Source organism: Saccopteryx leptura, chromosome 3 (genome assembly GCF_036850995.1).
Source record: "Saccopteryx leptura isolate mSacLep1 chromosome 3, mSacLep1_pri_phased_curated, whole genome shotgun sequence".
NCBI lineage: Eukaryota > Metazoa > Chordata > Mammalia > Chiroptera > Emballonuridae > Saccopteryx > Saccopteryx leptura.
The window spans coordinates 104,563,793-104,587,634 of record NC_089505.1 but is presented as its reverse complement, the minus strand read 5'-3'; the positions used below and the strand labels follow the sequence as shown (position 1 = coordinate 104,587,634).

The following is a 23,842-nucleotide window of genomic DNA, read 5'->3' as shown; positions in this document are numbered from 1 at the left end:
CAAGGCACATATGGGAGTTGCTTCCTGCTCCTACCCCTTCTGTTCTCTCCTCTCTAAAATGAATTAAAAAAAAAAGTCTGGCCTGACCTGTGGTGGTGCAATGGATAAAGCATCAACCTGGAAACACTGAGGTTGCTGGTTCAAAACCTTTGCCTGGTCAAGGCACATATGGGAGTTGATGCTTCCTGCTCCTCCCCTTCTTTCTCTCTCTTCCCCCCCCAAATGAATAAATAAAAATTATTAAAAAAAAAAAAGTCTGACCTTGCCTGACTAGGCAGTGGCACAGTGGATAGTGTTAGCCTGGGACACTGAGGACCCAGGTTTGAACCCCAAGGATGCTGGCTTGAGCCCCCCAGTCAGGCATATATGAGAAAGGACTAAGGTGCCGCAACTGAGTCGATTCTCATTTCTCTCCCTGTCTGTTTGCCCCTCACTCAGTCACTAGAAAAAGTCTTAGTTCACAAAGGATAGTATGATCAGTTCCATGATTGCAATTAGGCACTTTAACTGAAGTTGTATTTCCCTTGTCATCCCCCACCCCGTTCCTCTGGCACAAAACCAACACCTGATCTAGCATAGACCCAGACTCCTCAGGAAGAGGGTCCTGGGTGTTAGAAGTGATGTGCAGGAGGTCTGCAATGCAACTTGGCTGCCACCCCTCACTTCCTATTACATACTGGGCTATGGAACTTTCCCCTTGGCCAGACTTGAAGCAAATGTTGGGGGGAAAAGTGCTTGAGTGGCAGATGGAAATTGCCCATATTTGACATACAGCAGGTAATACATTCTGATCTCAGAAAACATGAAGGATTTAGGTGTCTGTCACGTAAGAAGGGTCCCTGGCTATACTTATAAATCTACTTTGGTTCATTCCAAACTGTCCTTATCTTCAAGAGAATAGATAACTTACTGGATGATTATTATTCGAAGACAAAATGGGAACTTGGTTCAACCCTCTTCAACAGTTAGTGCCTGGGTTTTCAAACTCAGCTATATCAAATGAAGGCAGCAGTGTTGCAGTAATAGAATCTCAAGAAACTTGATTATTAAAATCTTACAAAACATTTCCAAAAAGGTAAAAGTTCCTGAATTTTTTTTAAAGGAGTCTCTTAATCTCCCTCACACAGTCCATTCTGGCTTGTCTTTGTCCTGGCTACATCATGGCAGGAATCTCTGAAGACACTGTGTCCAGGGGCTGCCAGTGGCAATCCATCAGTGCATCGTACAGCTCCTCACTCTGCTCCATGAACTCCTTGTTGGCCTCAGTCACATCCAGCTGTGGCATGGGATCTGGAACAGAACCAAGGATGTGTTTAGGGAGCACCGAGGGGAGAAGCACTCAGCAGCTGCAAGATCACAAGATGTGGGTTCAGTTCCCTACTCCCAGGACTTCCTGTTTCCTAGGGCGAGTTCCCTATCTGTGTCAGAGTTCCCTCCTAACGGGTTGATAGACTGCCTTGCAGAGTTCCTGTGAGGATGAAAATAGGATAATGTAACATAGTTAGTACTCAAATAATGGTGGCTGTTGCTCCACATTTATTAAAAGCTACACCTCTACCTAGCTGTCATGTGTCCTGGATTTTCTGGTGTGGTTATTTCAGTTTTGGGCTTGGAAAATCTGAACCAAATTATAAAATGCAAAGTACCAGTCTTTTTTTAAAGTTTTTTTCCATTGATTTGAAAGAGGGGGAAGCACCAACTCATTGTTCCACTTAGTTGTTCCATTTTTAGTTGTGCACTCATTGACTGCTTCTACGTACTCTGACCAGGTATTGAATCTTGTCTCAATGAGCTAAGACAACACTATCCATGGAGCAACCCAGCCAGGGCGCAAAGTACTATTTTTTTCTTAAAGGAATTATTTTTTTTTTTTGACAGTGACAGAGAGTGAGACAGAGAGACAGGAAGGCAGAAATGAGAAGCATCAACTATTATTTTTGGCACCTTACTTGTTCATTGATTGCTTTCTCACATGCACCTTGACCAGGGGCTACAGCAGACTGAGTGATCCCTTGCTTGAGCCAGCGACCTTGGGCTCAAGCTAGTGAGCCTTGCTCAAACCAGATGAGACCACGCTCAAGCTGGTGACCTCAGGGTCTCGAACCTGGGTCCTCCATGTCCCAGTCCAACGCTCTATCCACTGCGCCACCGCCTGGTCAGAAACAAAGTACTGTTCTTAAAAAAAAAAAAAGTACATAGCTCTGAAAATGAACCTTGGCTGCACCCAATTTGAATCTTGAATGAGTGCTGAATGAAAGTATGACTGCATTATATAAATGCCCAAAACAGGCAAACCGTATTGTTTAAGGATACATACCTAGGTGATAAAATTATAAAGAGAAAGAAGAAAATGGCTACCACAAGAAGTTGTGGGTTGTAATTGGGAGGCTGAATGCCGGTATCACAGACAACTGCTTTATAATTATGTTAAACTACATATTTGCTTTATGTATTTTTCCATGTATGTGGTATCTTTCACAATAAAAGTTAAAAAAATAATCGCTATGACAGATAGTATTTTATACTTCTAATTTTGTGTTGGTTTAAACTGCATACACACACACCCATTTATTAAAACTAACTGGAAAATTAAAGAAGACCTAAATAAAAGACATCCCATGTACTTAGATTGGAAGACAATTTTATTAAGAGGGCAAAATTCCCCAAATTGATCCATAAATGATGCGACCTCTAATTGAAACTGTAGCTGCTTTTTTTTTTTTTGTAGAAAATGACAGGCTGATCATAAAATTTATATGGAAATGCAAGGCAACCAGAATAGCCAAAACAATCTTAAAGAACAAAGTTCCAGGACTCTCTCTTCCCCATTTCAAAACTTATTGCAAAGCTACAGTAAGAAAGACTGGTGCCTGACCAGGCGGTGGCGCAGTGGATAGAGCGCTGAACTGGGATGTGGAAGACCCAGGTTCGAGATCCCAAAGTCACCAGCTTGAGCGCGGGATCATCTGGTTTGAGCAAAGCTCACCAGCTTGGACCCAAGGTCACTGGCTTGAGCAAGGGGTTACTCAGTCTGCTGCAGCCCCACAGCCAAGGCACATATGAGAAAGCAATCAATGAACAATTAAGGTGTCGCAAGGAAAAACTGATGATTGATGTTTCTCATCTCTCTCTGTTCCTGTCTGTCTGTCCCTGTCTATCCCTCTCTCTGACTCTCTCTCTCTGTCCTTGTAAAAAAAAAAAAAGAAAGACTGGCAGCAGTCCAAGGATAGACATATAGATCAGGGGTCTCCAACTCAACTCAGCATGTGGGCCACAGAGCAAGATCACAGCCGTTCGGCGGGCCGCACTAGGTCTACAAAAGGCAACTGTTACGCAACACTTTTCTCACTGCAGTTGAAAACAAAAAAAAATCAGTACAACAAGCACAATCGTACATGCAGTTTACTCAGTGTCACAAAACGACCAGAAACTGTAGTTCGCATCACAACTGCTGTTAACTAAGCTAATATCTAGCTAGGATGCTAGAGAAATGAAAAATACAAGTAGGCCCCTAGGCTTACTTAATTTTATCCAAAATATTTTGAACTTCGTGGATTAGTCTGCGGGCCGCACAAAATTGTTTGGCGGGCCACATGCGGCCCGCGGGCCGCGAGTTTGAGACCCCTGATATAGATCAATGGACTAGGATTAAGAACCCCAAACCAAACCTATACATTTACAGCAAACTGCTGTTCGACCAGGGTATCAAGACAATTCAGCCTGACTAGGCGGTGCCACAGTGTATAGAGCGTTGGACTAGGATGCCAAGGACCCAGGTTTGAGACCCCGAGGTTGCCAGCTTGAGCACAGGCTCATCTGGTTTGAGCAAAAAGCTCATCAGCTTGGACCCAAGGTCCCTGGCTCAAGCGAGTGGTTACTCAGTCTGCTGAAGGACCAAGGTCAAGGCGCATATGAGAAAGCAATCAATGAACAACTAAGGTGTCGCAATGCTCAATGAAAAGCTAATGATTGATGCTTCTCATCTCTCCATTCCTGTCTGTCTGTCCCTGTCTATCGCTCTGTCTCTGTAAAAAAAAAAAAAAAAAAAAAAGACAATTCTACGGATGATGCTGGGTCAACTGTAATTATAATATTATGGTAATGCCTGCCCAGGCGGTGGTGCAGTGGATAGAGCATTGGACTGGGATGCAGAGGACCCAGGTTCAAGACCCCGAGGTCGCCAGCTTGAACACAGGCTCATCTGGCTTGAGCAAAAAAAAGTTCACCACCTTGGACCCAGGGTCACTGGCTCGAGCAAGGGGTTACTCGGTCTGCTGAAGGCCTGCGGTCAGGGCACATATGAGAAAGCAATCACTGAACAACTAAGGTGTCACAACGAAAAACTGATGATTGATGTTTCTCATCTCTCTTCGTTCCTGTCTGTCTGTCCCTATCTATCCCTCTCTCTTATTCTCTCTATCCCTGTTAAAAAAAAAAAAAAGAAAAAGAAAAAACAATACTATGGTAACTGTGTTAATGAGATTGTGGTGACAGTTTTGTAATATATACAAATATTGAATCATGTACATCTAAAACGAACACATTATGCAAATATTATATTTATATATAAATATTATACCTCAAGACTATCATTATTTATTTTATTTATTGTTTGGTTTTGTTTTTTTTTTTGTATTTTTCTGAAGTTGGAAACAGGGAGGCAGTCAGACAGACTCCCGCAGGCACCCGACCGGGATCCACCCGGCATGCCCACCAGGGGGCAATGCTCTGCCCACCTGGGGCGTTGCTTCCCTGCAACCAGAGCCATTCTAGTGCCTGAGGCAGAGGCCATGGAGCCATCCTCAGCACCCGGGCCAACTTGGCTCCAATGAAGCCTTGGCTGCAGGAGGGGGAGAGACAGAAAAGAAGGAGAGGGGGAGGGGTGGAGAAGCAGATGGGCGCTTCTCCTGTGTGCCCTGGCTGGAAATCAAACCCGGGACTCCTGCACGCCAAGACTACCATTTAACAAATCCTCTACTGGATATTTATATGTAGCAATGATAATCTTTGGGGATAAAATCTTTCATATAAAATTATTGATTCAGATGATATAAACATAGTAAGAACTTTTATAGAAACATAATATATTCTAATTTGTATGTGATTATTAATAGTATGATGAATTTTTTTTTTAGAGAGACTGAGAGAGGGACAATAGGGACAAACAGACAGGAACGAAGAGAGATGAGAAGCATCAACTCTTTGACACCTTAGTTGTTCATTGACTGCTTTCTCATGTGTCTTGACTGGGGGGGAATGGGTGCTACAGCAGATTGAGCAACCCCTTGCTCAAGCCAGTGACCTTGGACTTCAAGCCAGCAACCTTTGGGCTCAAGGTAGCAACCAGAGTCATGTGTGTGACCCCATGCTCAAGCTAGTGACCTCAGTTTCAAACCTGGGTCCTCTGCATCCCAGGCTGATGCGCTATCTATTATACTAACTACTGCCTGGTCGGGCTGATGGTGGAATTTTACATGTGAACTTAGCTAAGCTATGACACCATGTTGTTTGATCAACTACCAGTCTAGATATTGTTATGTGATTAACATCTGCAATCATTGACTTTATTATTATTTAAGTTTTATTAATTTTAGAGAGGAAGGGGAGAAGGAGAGAGGGAGAGAGACATCAATTTGTTATTTCACTTATTTGTGCATTCATAGGTTGATTTCTTAAAAGTTGTTTATTTTAGAAAGAGAGAAAAAGAAATAGAAACATCGATCTGTTTCTGTATGTGTCCTAATCAGCAGCTGAACCCACAACCTTTAAACTTTGGGATGATGCTCTAACCAACCAAGCAATCTAGCCAGGGCTCACTGGTTGATTCTTTTATGTGCCCTGACTGGGGCTACAACCCACAGCCCTGGCATATCAGGAGGATGCTCTAACCAACTGAGCTACCAGGCCAGGGTTCTCACCTACTCTTTATTTGTTTGTTTATTTGTTTTTTCTTTCTGAAGCTGGAAACGGGGAGAGACAGTCAGACAGACTCCCGCATGCGCCCGACCGGGATCCACCCGGCCTGAGGCAGAGGCCATGGAGCCATCCCCAGCACCCGGGCCATCTTTGCTCCAATGGAGCCTTGGCTGCAGGAGGGGAAGAGAGAGACAGAGAGGAAGGAGGGGGGGTGGTGGAGAAGCAAATGGGTGCTTCTCCTATGTGCCCTGGCCGGGAATCGAACCCGGGTCCCCCACACGCCAGGCCGACGCTCTACCGCTGAGCCAACCGGCCAGGGCCTCTCACCTACTCTTAAGACTCAAGTTTCCATTCTCAAATCAGTTAGTGCTTCCTCTTTTCACATAAGTACTGTGCTCATTCCTTCAACCAGAGATCTATCTCTTGTAATTTTAATCTAAATTATAAAAGTTGAAGCTTTGAGCATTTACAAAAGTTCCATAGGGAAACTGTTAACAGAGAGCAGGACCAGCCTGATTCCTCCTCTCAGTGTAGGTAACAGCTATGGGAATAGGTTAATAAAGGGCTCGACCAAAGGCAGGCCTTTGCACATGCTGATGTCTATGGACACACAATAAAAGCACCCTTCCTCATTCTGAAGATGGCCTACTGAAGCCAAGGACTAGATGAAAAATGGTAACAATCCCTCCTGTGCCCTGCTACCCATGTCCCCCCACTGTGTGGTTATATTAGGTTAAAATGGGAGGCATTATAACTCAGTTGTAAGGAGCATAAAGTCTGGCCTGACCACGTGGTGGCGCAGTGAATAGAGCAGCGTCAGACTGGGAAGCAGAGGACTCAGGTTTGAAACCTCAAGGTCACCAGCTTGAGCGCCAGCTCATCCGGCTTGAGTGCAGGCTCACCAGCTTGAGTGCGGGTCACTGGCTTGAGTGTGGGATCATGGACATGACCTCATGGTCACTAGCTTGAGCCCAAAGGTCACTGCATTAAAGCCCAAGTTCGCTGGCTTGAACAAGGGGTCACTGGCTCAGCTGTAGCACCATGGTCAAGGTACATATGAGAAAGCAATCAATGAACAACTAAGGAGCCACAATGAAGAATTGATGCTTCTCATCTCTCTCCCTTCCTGTCTGTCCCTCTGACTCTGTCTCTGTCAAAAAAAAAAAAAAAAAAAAAAAAGAGAGAGAGAAGCATAAAGTCTGGGGAAAGACTGACTTTGCCTCTTGTACTAAGTTGCAACTGGCAACCATGTTGATCTTGAACAAGTAATTTAACTTCTCTACCTCAGTTTTCTATTCTATAAAATCAGGGAACTGTGGCACTTACCTCAAAACTGTTATAAAGTATAAATTAATACATATAAAGTGCTTAGAACAGTGCCCTACATGTAGTAAAACCTCAGTAACTGTTAATTATTATATATGATACAACTATGAGCTGATGCTTCTCATCTCTCTCCCTGTCTCTCTCTCTCATAAGAGGAAGAAAAAAAAAAAGAATGTAAGCTCTTCCAGACAAAGTTCATTCTTCAGCATCTAGCTGAAGCACAGGGCCAGGCACAATGGCTGACGGGGAGTGAGTGACAGACTCCTTTCTTACCTTCCAATGCATCATCTCCCACTTCTTCATATGTCTGCCAAGAGACCAGAAAGGTGGGTCAGAAGGACGGTGAGATCCTGGCCCATGACAAGGATGGCTTATTTTTAACAAGAGGAAGTAGACTGCTCCCTCTTTCCCCATTTTTATCCTGAAGCTCAAGCTCCCATCCTTATTAATCCCATCCCGGAGAACGACCCTTGTCGCTAAAGGACGACATAACCCAAGACAGACTTGCCACACCGTGGTTACCTGCATGGTGCTCTGGGTATAGCCATACTGGGGATAACTGTAGCTGTAGCTGCCTGTGTTCTGGTCATAGCCCCACTGAGCATAGTAGTTCTGGTACTGCTGGTAATACTGGTTGTAGCTGTAACTGTACATCTGACTATATTCCACTGGCTTCACACGACTCCTTAAAGAAAGAACCAAAAGTAAACAAATCTGAGCAAACATTTCCCTAACATTTATTAACAGAACAGGGACTGTGCTAAGTGCCATACACAGATTAACTTCATTTAATCTCCACAGCAATCCTGTGCAATAAGTATACATTGTTCCTATGTAACAGGTGAAGAAACTGAAGTACAGAGAAGCTACATAATTTGTCCAAGGTCACATAGCCAATAAGTGATTCAACCCAGGCAGTCTGGCTCCAGAGCCCATGATTTAAAGATAGAAGCTTTCAATGGTTAAGTCTGCCTCTCTGTCAGCACTGACTTTTCCTCAAGAGCTTGGGGGCCTTTTTTACCAGCCACAAAGGCTCAAGTGGACTGAAGAATCTAATTTCAAACTACAAAATATCTCATCATCTTTTCCCCATAATTAGGATGTACTCCAGTAGACCAGTGGTCAGCAAACTGCGGCTCGCGAGCCACATGTGGCTCAATCAGATTGAGGACGTTTTTTGTTTGTTTGTTTTTTTGTATTTTTCTGAAGCTGGAAACGGGGAGGCAGTCAGACAGACTTCCGCATGCGCCCGACTGGGATCCACCCGGCACGCCCACTAAGGGGCGATGCTCTGACCATCTGGGGCGTCGCTCTGTTGCAACCAGAGCCACTCTAGCGCCTGAGGCAGAGGCCACACAGCCATCCCCAGCGCCCAGGCCATCTTTGCTCCAATGGAGCCTTGGCTGCGGGAGGGGAAGAGAGAGACAGAGAGGAAGGAGAGGGGGAAGGGTGGAGAAGCAGATGGGCGCTTCTCCTGTGTGCCCTGGCTGGGAATTGAATCCAGGACTTCCGCAAGCCAGGCCGATGCTCTACCACTCAACCAACTGGCCAGGGCCAGATTGAGGACGTTTTTAGCAAAGGACAGCTTAGGAGTACCCTAAGTTACTAACAATGTACCTACGTATATAGTTTAAGTTTAAAAAAATTTGGCTCTCAAAAGAAATTTCAATCATTGTACTGTTGATATTTGGCTCTGTTGACTAATGAGTTTGCCGACCACTGCGTAGACTTATCATCATCACTGGAGTCATAGCTACCATTTATACAGTCGGTACTCAGGAGCTGCACCTATTACTTTTCATAATTGGTCTCCTGTTTTAAGTCCTGCACAACCCCTAGAATAGAGTAATTATGTATTTTCCCATTATACAGATGAGAACAACAAGTCTCTAAAGGTTAAGTGATTTACCCAAGACCACAGCCACTACTAGAGCTGTGTAACTCCAAGGCTCATGCTCCTGACACCACACCATGACATACAGCACCTATCCTGACAGATTCAAGACATGTTACCATCGCTTCTCAGCCTTTTGGCTAAGATCAAGTGAAGACATGCTACCAGCCTGACCAGGCGGTGGCACAGTGCATAGAGCATCAGACTAGGATGTGGAAGACCCAGGTTCAAGACCCCGAGGTTGCCAGCTTGAGCATGGACTCATCTGGTTTGAGCAAAGCTCACCAGCTTGGACCCAAGGTCGCTGGCTCAAGCAAGGGGTTACTCGGTCTGTTAAAGGCCCGTGGTCAAGGCACATATGAGAAAGCAATCAATGAACAACTAAGGTGTCGCAATGAAAAACTGATGATTAATGCTTCTCATCTCTCTCTGTTCCTGCCTGTCTGTCTGTCTCTATCTATCCCTCTCTCTGACTCTCTCTCTGTCTCTATAAAAAAAACAAAAAAACATGCTACCAGTCTCCTACATCCTGCATTTGCCAACCAGGGCTGAGGCCCAGGGTCAGCAGAAAGCTTTCTTATCCTGATTGCACAGCTGCGCCAGCTGCTAACCGAACACAATGTCAACTCTGGAAAGGACCCACTGCTCTCAAAAACATAAAAAAGCTTGTGTGAGTAGGCTTTTGAAAGAGGCCTGGGGTATGAACAACAGTCCTAGCTGACAGGACTCAAAGAACATAACTCAAGACATGACAGCTCTTCCAGAGTCACTGTACTCCGATGGGCCAGTCTATCGTAAGTACCCACCAAACACACACAGGAGGCAAAGGCTGACACCACACCAGCTGGTTTATAGGGAGAATTCTAACACACAAAGTTTAACAGAGATCCCCAAACTTTTTACACAGGGGACCAGTTCACTGTCCCTCAGACCATTGGAGGGCCGCCACATACAGTGCTCCTCTCACTGACCACCAATGAAAGAGGTGCCCCTTCTGGAAGTGTGGTGAGGGGCCGGATAAATGGCCTCAGGGGGAAGCATGTGGCCCGCGGGCCGTAGTTTGGGGAAGCCTGGTTTAGGATGTCCTATGTCCTCATGATTGGTGCATTCTATCTCTGCAGTGAAACCAAAGAGGACACCAAGTCATAAGCAGGATTGAACTACCATAGAAATCCCCATCACAGGAGCCACAAAATGCTCAGAGTCTAAATGAGCTCTTCCCAAGTTCCTTGCAAGTCCAATGTCTGCTTTGTGAACAGGACTCAGCCAGAGCAGTTAAGACTCCATATCTGATCACCCCAACGCAGAGGCTCAATGATGTCAAACAGCAGAGACTCCCTCTCCTGCCCAGTGCCAGGCTGAAAACTGACAATATTTTGCCTTTGTAACTCCCCTGCCATGGTCAGGTAATTGAAGGTATAGTCTTCCCGGCCCGGGTCGGTACATTCCTGTTCTGTGTCTCTACACTCAGCTCTTACAGTCTAGCTCTCAAGGGGAACTCTTTCTTTTTTTTTAAATTATTTATTTTTTTACAGAGACAGAGAGAGGGATAGATAGGGACAGACAGACAGGAACAGAGAGAGAGATGAGAAGCATCAATCATCAGTTTTTCGTTGTGGCACTTCAGTTGTTCATTGATTGCTTTCTCATATGTGCCTTGACCGTGGTCCTTCAGCAGACCGAGTAACTCCTTGCTCAAGCCAGCGACCTTGGGCCCAAGCTGGTGAGCTTTGCTCAAACCAGATGAGCCCACGCTCAAGCTGGATACCTCGGGGTCTCGAACCTGGGTCCTCGGCATCCCAGTCCGACGCTCTATCCACTGCGCCACCGCCTGGTCAGGCTCAAGGGCACCTCCCCAGAAACAGCCACTAAATACTGACAACAACGTTCAAGGAAGAACTAGATATAACAGAATATAACCTCTGCAGAATGGACTTTGTGAGAATATATAATCAAAAGAATTACCTGCAGCTGTAAAATCTATAATGCCTGACCTGTGGTGGTGCAGTGGACAAAACATTGACCTGGAATGCTGAGGTCAATGGTTCAAAACCCTGGGCTTGCCAGGTCAGGGTACATACAACAAGCAAGCAATGAACTAAAGTGAAGCAACTATACTTCTTGCTGCCCCCTCCTCTCTCTGTAAAAGCAATAAATAAAATCTTTAAAAAAACCATAACAATGATGATTGTAAAACTAGATGGAAAAGTGAGTGTGGGCCTGGCCGGTTGGCTCAGTGGTAGAGCGTCGGCCTGGCGTGCAGGAGTCCTGGGTTCAATTCCCGGCCAGGGCACACAGGAGAAGCGCCCATCTGCTTCTCCACCCTTCTCCCTCTCGGTCTCTCTCTTCCCTCCTGCAGCCAAGGCTCCATTGGAGCAAAGTTGGCCCGGGCGCTGAGGATGGCTCTATGGCCTCTGCCTCAGGTGCTAGAATGGCTCTGGCTGCAACACAGCTATGCCCCAGATGGGCAGAGCATCACCACCTGCTGGGCATGCCAGGTGGATCCCAGTCGGGCGCATGCGGGAGTCTGTCTGACTGCCTTCCCGTTTCCAACTTCGAAAAAAGAAAAAAAAAGAAAAAAAAGAAAAAAAAAGAAAAAAAGAAAAGTAAGTGTGTATACTGAGCAATAAACTAGGGGAGAAAGAGCATTGTAATTGTAAACTGAATAGAGATAAATGTACAGCATGTAAACTGACCAGTATGTAGTGTGTGTATATGTTTATCTATTCATCATGGATAGCTATGGAGAAGCCTGGAATGAACTCAGAAATTACAGTCATTTTAGGGTTATGAGCATATTTCTTTAAGTAGTTTAATTTTATTTTAATTATTGATTTGAGAGATAGGATAGAGAAAGAGACAAGAGTAGGGAGCCAGAATCATCAACTCATAGTAACTGCCTTGCTTCTTATATGTGCCCTGATTGAACAAGCCTGGAGTTTTGAACTGGTGACCTCAATATTCCAGGTAAATTGCGCTATCCACTGTGCCACCGTGGATCAGGCTAATATTTTGTTTTATAATGATTATTTTATTGATTTTAGAGAGAGGAAGGGGGAGAGAGAGAGAAAGAGAGAGAGAGAGAGAGAGAGAGAGAGAGAGAAACAGGAACATCAATCTGTTCCTGTATATGCCCTGACCAGGAATTGAACCTGCAACATTTGAGTATTAGGACAATAATCTAACCAACCTGGCCAGTGCTGTATAGAGTTCATCATTAATTTTTAGCCATTCCCACAGCATGGAACATTCACAGGTTTGTAGGCTTCATTGACATAAATAAGGCTAAAATTGGGTATAATTTTTTCCTACAGCTCAATTGTTATTAAATTCTCTGGATAAATATCTAACAGTGGCACTACTGGGGAAAGGGCGGGGGTGTTATATATATATGTGTTACCAAACTGCTTTTCCAGCACTGCTGTTAGCAATGTCTGAATGCGTCTGTCTCCCCCAGTCAAAGCTCTCTCCCCAACCATAAGCTCCTAGAGGGGAAGGTTATGCTTGTTCATGTCCGACACCCAGCAAATAGCCTGGCGAATATCAGGCATTCCTTGTTTTGTGACCTGAATTCAATCTCCCTGTAGCCTCCCCTCCAGCATGTGGGTGCTCTGATTATCAACAAATGGGAGGAGTGTCCAGTGGGGGGCAGTCTCGAGGCCCACTACCATCCCTGCCCACGAGGAACTCACGCTTTAGGGATCGCCACACTCAGCCGCACTGGTTTAGACCCCAGTCCTACTGCTCCCTGGCACTCTGTCAGGGCTCGCTTCTGTTCCAGTTCATCTGTGAATTTCACAAAACCATAGCCCCTGCAGAGAAAAAAAACCACACACGATATATAGGTTGCAAATGGGATGAGGGTAAAGTCTAAGAATGAAAAGGGGGCTGAAAGGTCCTTTAGAGATCCTTTAGAGAGAGTCCATTGAACTCTGTGGGCAGGGACGAGAGCCCCATGGCAGGCGTGCCACAGAGTAACGCGAGCGCCAAGCACTGGAGACCCTGAGATCTGCAGGAATCCCCACCTCTCAGCTCACTATTCTCTCCGTACCTTCACTGAGGGGCCTCCTGCCCAAACAGTAGCTTCCTTCCAATCTACTACAAAGTATTATTAACATCATGGCAACAGCAGGAGTAACAATTGTAACAGTTCTTTCAGCAAATATTTGCTGAGTCTGCCTGCGTGCCAGGTACTGCACTAGGCACTGGGACTCCGTAGTCATAAGCAGAAAAGGTTCCCGATCTCCTGAACTCATATATTTCGGGGAATAAACAAACGACAGCTAATATTTAATAAGCACTTATTTCCCAGACACTGTGCTGAGCATTTTTCCAGGGTTACCTCATTGAACATCCAACAGTTTGATGTAGTACCCACATTTTACTGAAGAGGGAATCCAAGTTCAGAGAGGCTGACTAATATGCCCAAAGTAATAGTAGACACAATATTCAAATCCAGATCTGTCAGACTCCCAAAGAATGAACCCTTTTTGAGGTTTTTCCACTTTTGAAGTAACAATAAGAAATAAAATAGAAGACACCTATAAAGTTATTTCCTATCGCTTTACTTCTATCACATGATTTAATCCTTACACTGCCCTGTGAGCAGACACTATGAAGCAGTCCCGTTTCACGGATAAGGAAACAGGGTAAGAGGTTCAGTGATGTGTCTCCTGCACTATCCCTGGCCAGTTCTGGAGCCAGGATTCAACTCAGGCAGTTTGGTTCTAGAACCTGCACGCTTAACTACCATACTACATGGCCTGTCTGTAACATCTCAACCTGAGAAAAATGCTGAAACAGGGTGAGCATCAATAACGGGTAAGGCCTTACTTAGACACGCCTGTCTGGTCCAAAACCACCTTGCCTCCCCGACAGGAGGGGTAGACTTTGACGAAGAATTCATACAGCATGCCATCATCCACATCTGGGGTCAGGTCCCCCACAAAGAGGGAGTACTCAGGGCTGAGGGGAGAGAATAAGATTCAGAGACAAAGACCTTTGTTTTCACGAGCTCTTTTGGCTCATTCTAGGTAAACCTTCTTCCGGGCCTCTAAGGGAATGACACATCTGATGGGTTCATAGGCCGGTCCCTTAATTTGTTTCATTTGGTAGTTCTGGCAGAAGAGGTATGGAAGTAGTCCCCAGCCCCAGGCAAGTCCTTCATCCACTGCACAGGGCCTGTCTGGCTTAAAGAATTACATGAGCACAGGTGGGGGTTGAAGTCAGAGGTACTCAAAAGATAAAACGGTGTTCTGTAGTCATTGCATATTTTTTATTCAAATGGTAAAAAGAAAGAGAGAAGGAGATCTGGACTTTATCTACTAAAAACCTAAAACCTAGTTAAAATGTAATCCCCCAAATTTTAGAAACAGGGGTCATCAAACTTTTTCTGTAAAAGGACAGGGTACCTATAGTCTGTTTTTTCCTTTGTCTGTTTTCATAGTTCTTTAAAAATGTAAAAACCATTTTTAGTTCACGGGTGATACAAAGCAGGCCACAGTTTGCCAACCCCTGTTCTAAAACAATTCTTAAAAAAATAAAAAAAACAGCCTGACCAGGCGGTGGCGCGGTAGATAGAGCATCGGACTGGGATGCAGAAGGACCCAGGTTCGAGACCCCGAGGTCGACAGCTTGAGCACGGGCTCATCTGGTGTGAGCAAAGCTCACCAGCTTGGACCCAAAGTCACTGGTTACTTGGTCTGCTGAAGGCCCACGGTCAAGGCACATATGAGAAAGCAGTCAATGAACAACTAAGGTGTCACAACGAAAAAACTGATGATTGATGCTTCTCATCTCTCTCCGTTCCTGTCTGTCCCTATCTATCCCTCTCTCTCACTCTTTATATGTCTCTGTAAAAAAACAACCCCCCCCCAAAAAAAACCCAAGCCAATTCATTATTTTCTTACTTCAAGTATGACACATATTCCTTGTCTAAAATCAGAATTAACAAAAAAACAAAGAAAAATAAAATTACCAATAACTCAACCACTTAAAGGTAATCAATGAACAGCGTGATATATACTTTTTCCCCTTTGGCTTCTTCTTTTGAATTTACAAGACTTGGATATGATTTGTTTCTAGCCATTTCTTCACTTTTAACACAGCAAACATCCTGACATGTCACTATTCTGCTACAACACGACTTATTGGTGGACACATTGCACTCCTATTAATGAAACCACTTTTCTATTTTTAGATTTGGTTTTCCCCCAATTTTGCCCACTATACATAATATTGCAATGAACACTTTCAAGGCTAATCTTGCACACCTCATGAATAAATTCTGAGAAGCAGAATTATGGGGTCAATGGTTACAAATCTTTTTAAAGCTTTTGATACATTGTTTTAAAGTTTTCAAACAGTAACCTGAAATCCTGAATGAGATTGTATTGCCACAACAGGTCAATTGTTATAGAATAAAATCTCAACACCGTAGGGAGTAATGGAGGGGGGAGGCTAGAAAGAGACCAGATATAGAGGAGATATGGATCTCAATTGGAAGTGGGAATGGGAAGGTGTCATCCTTTAGGAGGGAGGCAAAGTGGAGCCAAACTCAAAGCCCCATCCTCCTTTTTGGTAGTGACCTGCACAGTGATGCATCTTTTTTTTTTTTTTTTTTTTACAGGGACAGAGAGAGAGTCAGAGAGAGGGATAGACAGACAGAATGAAGAGAGATGAGAAGCATCAATCATCAGTTTTTCGTTGCGACACCTTAGTTGTTCATTGATTGCTTTCTCATATGTGCCTTGACTGTGGGCCTTCAGCAGACTGAGTAACCCCTTGCTCGAGCCAGCAACCTTGGGTCCAAGCTGGAGAGCTTTTGCTCAAACCAGATGAGCCTGCACTCAAGCTGGGACCTTGGGGTCTCGAACCTGGGTCCTTCCACATCCCAGTCCGACGCTCTATCCACTGTGCCACATCCCAGTCCGACACTCTATCCACTGTGCCACCGCCTGGTCAGGCGATGCATCTTGTCTCTATCTAGACAGTCCCTGGGGCTTGAAGCTCCCTTGGGGCTATTTTGTACTTACCTGTTATCTGGTTGTTTCCCATATGTGGCATAGTTCAGTTTAAAACGTTTGGCCTGGAAATATAAAAACAAACTAACTAAAACAGAGAAAGGTGTTTTAAAAGTCAAACAATATTTGAAAAAAACTGAAATAAATTACCTTGGCCAAAACATCTCCCCCTCTCTAAGCCTCAGCTTTTTCTCCTGTATAAAATGAGGGGGTTGCACGGATGACCGCTAAGGGCACTGCCAGCTCCATGGTTCTATGAGCCCAGGTGTGCCAGCGTGGTGCAGCTGTAAGCTAAGTAACTGTGGGAAGAGCAGAATGTAACTCTCTTGAAATGTGTCCTCACTACCGCCAGCCTGTTCTACTTTCTCAGTCAGGCAAGCGGTCTAGTTTCAAGTCTTCCGTTAAGGGAGGCAGCGGTGCAGAGTGGAAAGGGCATGGATTTCAGGGTCAACCAATCTTCAGTTTGTCTCCTGGCTTTGCCACTTACTACCTGTTTTTCCTTGGGCAAGTTATTTCACTTCCTGAGCTTCAGTTTCCCAGTCTGTCAAAGATAACAATGCCTACTCTTCAGGGTTGTTAGAGAATTAAATAATGTAAATATATAGTAGGGATTCAATAAATGATAGTTACTGATAACAATAAAAATAGCAACATCATCATTATCTAAGTGTCCTTACAGGTGTGGCTCCTGGAAGGGGTTTCCCATTAATTTTATGCAAACACTTCTCAGCTGTGGCCAAATCTGCAAATTCTACAAAACAGTAGCCAGCTGGGATCCTGGAAAGAAAGAAAACAGAAAGAGAATGGTGAAAGATGCGGTTCCCAGATGAGAAACTCAGACTTGGCCTGAAGGAAGGGAAAATGTTTTTCTAATCAGAGCCCATACTGTTTTTGTTCCCAGTCAAATTCTAGTTAAGAACTAACTTACAAATATAAGGACTATCAATCTGTTCCAGTCCCAGACTTAGTAAACATTTATGTATTGTTTTACCTATGAAGTACTTTGACAAAAGTGTTTAGCATACTCTAATCAAACCTTTAGTTTACAGGAAATATTAAGGACAAAACAAATAAAATACCACCCCAAGGAAATAAACCCAGAATACAGGACCAGAATCCAAAATGTAGGACCTACATAAGACAGTTAAAAACTTTAAGTCAATGCTTATGAGAAAAGAAAGAAGTGGGCTTTTCTACACTAAAAAGAGAAAACAGACTAAAAATCTGAATGCAGTGAAGCATCTGATCTCTGATTGGATCCTAATTTATTAAAAAACAAGTCAAAAATGCTAAAAAAGATAGTCTAGATACAACTATAATTTTTTTTTCTTTGGTGACACAGAGAGAGGGACAGACAGACAGGAAGGGAGAGAGACGAGAAGCATAAATTCTTTGTTGCGGCATCTTAGTTCAGGGGTCCCCAAACTTTTTACACAGCAGTCCCATAGTTCCCATTGAAATACTGGTCAGTTTGTTGATTTAAATTTACTTGTTCTTTATTTTAAATATTGTATTTGTTCCCGTTTTGTTTTTTTACTTTAAGATATGTGCAGTGTGCATAGGGATTTGTTCATATATTTTTTTTTATAGTCCGGCCCCCCAACGGTCTGAGGGACAGTGAACCGCTTGGTTGTGCAACGACTATAAAATGTTAAATGTAGACTGGCACTCTGACTGGGTAGCTCAGGTGATTACAGCATCATCCCTATATGTAAAGATTGCGGGTTCAATCCTGGTCTGGGCACATACAAGAGTCAACCAATGGCCTGACCAGGCGGTGGTGCACTGGATAGAGCGTCGAACTAGGATGCAGAGGACCCAGGTTTGAGACACCAAGGTCGCCAGCTTGAGCACGGGCTCATCTGGTTTGAGCAAAGCTCACCAGCTTGGACTCAAAGTCTCTGGTTACTCGATCTGCTGAAGACCCACGGTTAAGGCACATATGAGAAAGCAATCAATGAACAACTAAAGTTCCACAACGAAAAGAAATAATAAAAATTGATGCTTCTCATCTCTCTCCATTCCTGTCTGTCCCTATCTATCCCTCTCTCTGACTCTGTCAAAAAACAAACAAAAAAACAAGAAAAAGTCAACCAATGAATGCACAAATAATTGGAACAATAAACTGATGTTTCTCTGTCTCTCTCTCTCTTTTCCTTTCTTTCTAATATCAATAAAAAATAAAAACTTAAAAAATAAAATCAATACATTAAAATATTTAAGCATAGACTGGCCATTATATGGTATATCACTTAATTTTGTTACTGTGATATGAACATTGTGGTTATATAACAGAAGGTCCAGTTTCTGGCAATGTATGCTTAAATATTTATTTTAATTTTATTATTATTTTTTGGGGTATTTTTCTGAAGCTGGAAAAGGGGAGGCAGTCAGACAGACTCCCGCATGCACCCAACTGGGATCCACCTGGCATGCCCACCAGGGGGCGATGCTCTGCCCATCTGGGGCGTAGCTCTGTTGCAACCAGAGCCACTCTAGCGCCTGAGGCAGAGGCCATGGAGCCATACCCAGCGCCCGGGCCATCTTTGCTCCAATGGAGCCTTGGCTGCTGGAGGGGAAGAGAGAGACAGAGAGGAAGGAGAGGGGGAGGGGTGGAGAAGCAGATGGGCGCTTCTCCTGTGTGCCCTGGCCAGGAATCGAACCCAGGACTTCCGCACACCAGGCCGACACTCTACCACTGAGCCAACCGGAAAATATTTAGAAGTGAATTGTTACAATGCCTAAAATTTACTTTGATATAATTAAGCAAAAAGAAATCATCTATATTTATCTTTCTAAAGATAGATTTAGGTAAGTAAAGAAAATATGAAAAAAAAATAAAGAAAATATGGCACTGCCTGACTGCTGGTGGCATAGTGGACAGAGCGTCAACCTGAAATGCTGAAGTCCTCAGTTTGAAACCCCTAGGTCGCTGGCTTGAGCATGGGCTCCTCCTACTTAGGCGCAGGCTCACCACCTTGAGCAAAATGTTGCTGGCTTGGCTGGAGGCCCCGGGTCAAGACACATAAGAGAAGCAATCAATCAACAGCTAAGCGACATAACTACAACTTGATACTTATCTCTCTCCCTTCCTGTCTGTGTATCTCTCTCTCTCCATACATACACACACATACACAACACACAGACACACACACACTATAAAAAGAAAATGTGGCAACATGTTAACAATTGTTGAAATTAGGTGGTGGCTGTGTGACTGTTCATTGTACTGTTCCTTGTACTTTTGTTTGAAATTTTTCATATTAAAAAAATTTTTGGGGCCCTGGCCGGTTGGCTCAGTGGTAGAGCATCGGCCTGGCGTGCAGAAGTCCCGGGTTCGATTCCCGGCCAGGGCACACAGAAGCGCCCATCTGCTTCTCCACCCTTCCCCCTCTCCTTCCTCTCTGTCTCTCTACTCCCCTCCCGCAGCGAGGCTCCATTGGAGCAAAGATGGCCCGGCGCTGGGGATGGCTCCTTGGCCTCTGCCCCAGGAGCTAGTGTGGCTCCGGTCGCAAAAGAGCGAGGCCCGGAGGGGCGGAGCATCGCCCCCTGGTGGGCGTGCCGGGGGGGGGGGGGGGATCCCGGTCGGGCGCATGCAGGAGTCAGACAGTCTGTCTGACTGTCTCTCCCCGTTTTTCCAGTTTCAGAAAAATACAAAAAAAAAAAAAAAATTTTTTTTGCCTGACCAGGCAGTGGCGCAGTGGATAGATCGTCGGACTGGGATGTGGAGGACCTAGGTTCAAGACCCCGAGGTCACCAGCGCAGGCTCATCTGGTTTAAGCAAAAGCTCACCAGCTTGGCCTGACCTGTGGTGGCACAGTGGATAAAGCGTCAACCTGGAAATGCTGAGGTCGCCGGTTCGAAACCCTGGGCTTGCCTGGTCAAGGCACATATAGGAGTTGATGCTTCCAGCTCCTCCCCCCTGTCTCTCTCTCCTCGCTCTCTCTCTCCTCTCTAAAATGAATAAATAAAATTAAAAAAAAAAAATTAAAAAAAAAAAAAAAAGCTCACCAGCTTGGACCCAAGGTCGCTGGCTCGAGTAAGGGGTTACTCAGTCTGCTGAAGGCCCACGGTCAAGGCACATATGAGAAAGGAATCAATGAACAACTAAGGTGTCACAATGAAAAATTAATGATTGATGCTTCTCATCTCTCTCCGTTCCTATCTGTCCCTATCTATCCCTCTCTCTGTCTTTGTAAAAAAAATAATAAGTAAAAAAAAAATTTTTTTTTTCACCTCCATAGGCCAGGCTGATACAGAGTTGAAGAACATGGTGCCCATCCCCAAACACTCACTATGGGCCAGGCACTGTGCTAACCATTTTACATGCACCATCTCATCTAATCCTCATATAACTTTATGAGGCAAATGAAAGCATTCAACCCATTTAGAGAAAACTGAGACATAACAGAATCATACAGCACGTAGCTGGTATGTACCAAAGGCTGGACTTGAATTCAGGATAGTATGACTATACCCTTTACCAAACATTTTATTATGAAAAATCCTAAACATAAAAACTGAAATAAAAAAAAATAATAAATATAAATAAAAAAAACCTGAAATACTAGCGTGCGGAAGACCCGGGTTCGATTCCCAGCCAGGGCACACAGGAGAAGCGCCCATTTGCTTCTCCACCCCTCCGCCGCGCTTTCCTCTCTGTCTCTCTCTTCCCCTCCCGCAGCCAAGGCTCCATTGGAGCAAAGATGGCCCGGGTGCTGGGGATGGCTCTGTGGCCTCTGCCTCAGGCGCTAGAGTGGCTCTGGTCGCAACATGGCGACGCCCAGGATGGGCAGAGCATCGCCCCCTGGTGGGCAGAGCGTAGCCCCATGGTGGGCGTGCCGGTGGATCCCGGTTGGGCTCATGCGGGAGTCTGTCTGACTGTCTCTCCCTGTTTCCAGCTTCAGAAAAATGAAAAAAAAAAAAATAATAATAAATTTTAAAAAACCTGAAATATCCTGACCAGGCGGTGGCACATGGACAGAGCATTGGATTGGGAGGTAGAGGACTCAGGTTCGATACCCCAAAGTTGCTGGCTTGAACCTGCGACCTCAGGCATTCTAGGTCAACGCTTTATCCACTGCGCCACCACAGGTCAGGCTAAAGTTGCTGGCTTGAGTGCGGGATAATGGACATGACCCCATGGTCACTAGCTTGAGACGAAAGGTCGCTAGCTTGAAGCCCAAGGTCGCTGGCTTGAGCAAGGGGTCACTTGCTCTGCTGCAGCCCCTCGGTTAATGCACGTGAGAAAGCAGTCAATGAACAACTAAGGTGCCACAACAAATAACCGATACTTCTCATCTCTCTCCTTTCCTGTCTGTCTGTCCCTATCTGTCCCTCTCTGTCACACACACACACACACACAAACTGAAATAATTGTATAACAAACAGCCACACATGCACCACCTACAGTGAATACATTTATACTGTTTTACCTAACAGTCCATCCTTCAGCCCATTTATCATCTTTTTTTTGCCAGTTTTATTTTTATTTTTAAAAATTTTAAATTTAATTTATTGCGGTGACATTAGTTAATAAATTATACAGGTTTCAGGTGTAGAATACATCATCTGTATATTGCATCATTGTATGATTGCCCCCCCCATTCCCCACCTTTCCCTCTTGCAATCCCCACACCGTTATCTGTGTCTGCAGGTTTTTTCTTGCTTAATCCTTTCAGTGTAAGCTGCAGATATTGGTAAATTCCCTTAATTACTTTAACATGAATATTGTTAACTAGAGTTCAATAGTTATTATTTTTTTAAAGATTTTATTTATTGATTTTTACAAGTGGGGGAGTGAGAAGTATCAACTCCTAGTTACTTCACTTTAGTTGTCCATTGATTGCTTGTCTTATGTGCCTTGACTGGGCAAGCCCAGGGTTGCCAAGCAGCCATCTGTGTTTCAGGTTGACTGTGCCACCACAGGCAGGAATAATTTTTTTTTAAATGTTTCAACATTTAAAAAATTTTTTAATTTATTTATAGATTTCAGAGAGAAAGGGAGAGACACAGAAACATCGACCTGTTTCTCTATGTGTCCTGACCAGAGATCGAACCCACACCTTTGCTTATCAGGAGGACGCTCAAACCAACCGAGCTAACCGCCCCGGGCTAAATAAATTTTCATTTTTTAAAATATTTTTTATTTATTCAATTTAGAGAGGGGAGAGAAGGAAGGAAGGAGGGAGGGAGGGAGAGAGAGAGAGAGAGAGAGAGAGAGAGAAGGAAGGAAGAGCAGAAAGCATCAACTCCTATATGTGCCCTGACCAGGCAAGCCCAGGGTTTCGAACCTGCAACCTCAGCGTTACAGGTCATCACTTTACCCACTGCACCACCACAGGTCAGGCTAAATAAATTTTTAAATGAATGGCATATGAGTTAAGGGCACTCATGGTATTGAGGACAGAACTGAATTTCAGTCCTGGCTTATCATCTAATAGGTATGTAACTTTAAGACAGTTATTAAGCTTCTCTAATAATACTTTGTTCAGAAATTTTTGTGATTTTAAAAAGTGATTTCAAAATGTTTATACTCTAACAGATCATAATGCTTTTATATTTATTGAGCATCTACTATATGCCAGACACTATTATTCTAAATGGTGAATGTGAATTAACTTATTTAATCCTCACCATAACGCTACGAGGTAGGTGTTATATAATCATCTACATTTTTACCCTTAAATGAGGGAGAGGAGAGGTTAAGCAACTTACCAAAAATCACACTGCAGACACAGCTTTCAGACAGACTGGTTCCAGAATGCATATGCCACTATGCTTGCTCTCTATAAGTCCCCAAATGTTAGCTTTTTTAACATTGTTATAACTACTATTAGGGGTGCAAAGTCCTGACTCTCGGCGATGTTTACATTCATCTGAATGATACTTGCAGCATAATTAACGGAGACCTGAGAAGACGGAACCAGAGAACGTACCCAGTGAGGCGGTTTCGGATAATTTTGACGCTCATCACCGTCTCCCCCATGGTGGCAAAGGCTCTGGAGATGAAGTTCTCATCCATGTAGGGCTCCAGCTGCGTAAATACAAGGGCAGAGCGACTCAGGCCAGCACGCAGACTCCGCGTTCCGGGCTCCAGAGCCCACCCCCGTCTGCCCAGGGTTGGCTACGCCGCAGGCGGGGGTGAGGGGTCTGGACAGGCTTTCATCTGCAGAGTGGTCTGGACCCCGACGCCCGCGTTTCCAATCCCTCGCATTCTTTCCCTTTAAACTTGCTCCCTTTAGGGAACCTCCCCCTTAGATTTAGGAGCCCCACCCCTCCAGCCTTAGAACCAAGGAGCCCTTCCAAAATCCTTGGGATTCCTCCCATTCTAAATTCCCCAAAACCTCCCTTTCCCATCTCTGAGCCCGGCGGGGCCCCAGGACCCCTCCCCCTCAGACTCAGCCCCTACCGCTGGATGCTGGCCCCCGCTCCTGTGTCACCCAAAGGAACTCCCCTTCTCGTTCACTTCCATCCTTTTGGGATCCGGGTATCCCTCCCCTTCAGACCCTTCCACCTTGCTGACACTAAGATTCCTCCTCGTCGGACCCCGACGGCCACCCTCACTCACGTCTCCCATCCACAGGCTGGCCGCCATGGCCGCAGCCGGGCCTGAACTTGCGCGCCGCGCCGCGCTGGCGCCAGTCCGCCAGGCTGGGACCGCCACGGAGCATGCGCCTACGAC

At 44.8% G+C, this 23,842-nt stretch overlaps 1 protein-coding gene across 3 annotated transcripts; it reads right to left on the bottom strand.

The window, feature by feature from the left end:
* Positions 1 to 1,023: 1,023 nt before the first annotated feature.
* Positions 1,024 to 23,825, bottom strand: TRNAU1AP (tRNA selenocysteine 1 associated protein 1). Of its 3 annotated transcripts, none has more exons than XM_066375617.1 (9): positions 23,729 to 23,825; positions 23,097 to 23,194; positions 16,836 to 16,935; positions 16,171 to 16,223; positions 13,970 to 14,101; positions 12,829 to 12,948; positions 7,765 to 7,927; positions 7,516 to 7,549; positions 1,024 to 1,290 (listed from the first exon to the last, which is right to left on the bottom strand). In XM_066375617.1, the coding sequence occupies exons 1-9, from the start codon at positions 23,753 to 23,755 to the stop codon at positions 1,154 to 1,156; spliced, it is 864 nt and encodes a 287-aa protein (XP_066231714.1). In that variant the 5' UTR covers positions 23,756 to 23,825; the 3' UTR covers positions 1,024 to 1,153. The 3 variants fall into 3 exon arrangements, with proteins under 3 accessions (XP_066231714.1, XP_066231716.1, XP_066231717.1); XM_066375619.1 differs by having other exon boundaries at positions 7,765 to 7,924; XM_066375620.1 differs by lacking the exon at positions 23,729 to 23,825 and adding an exon at positions 23,570 to 23,718.
* Positions 23,826 to 23,842: the final 17 nt, after the last annotated feature.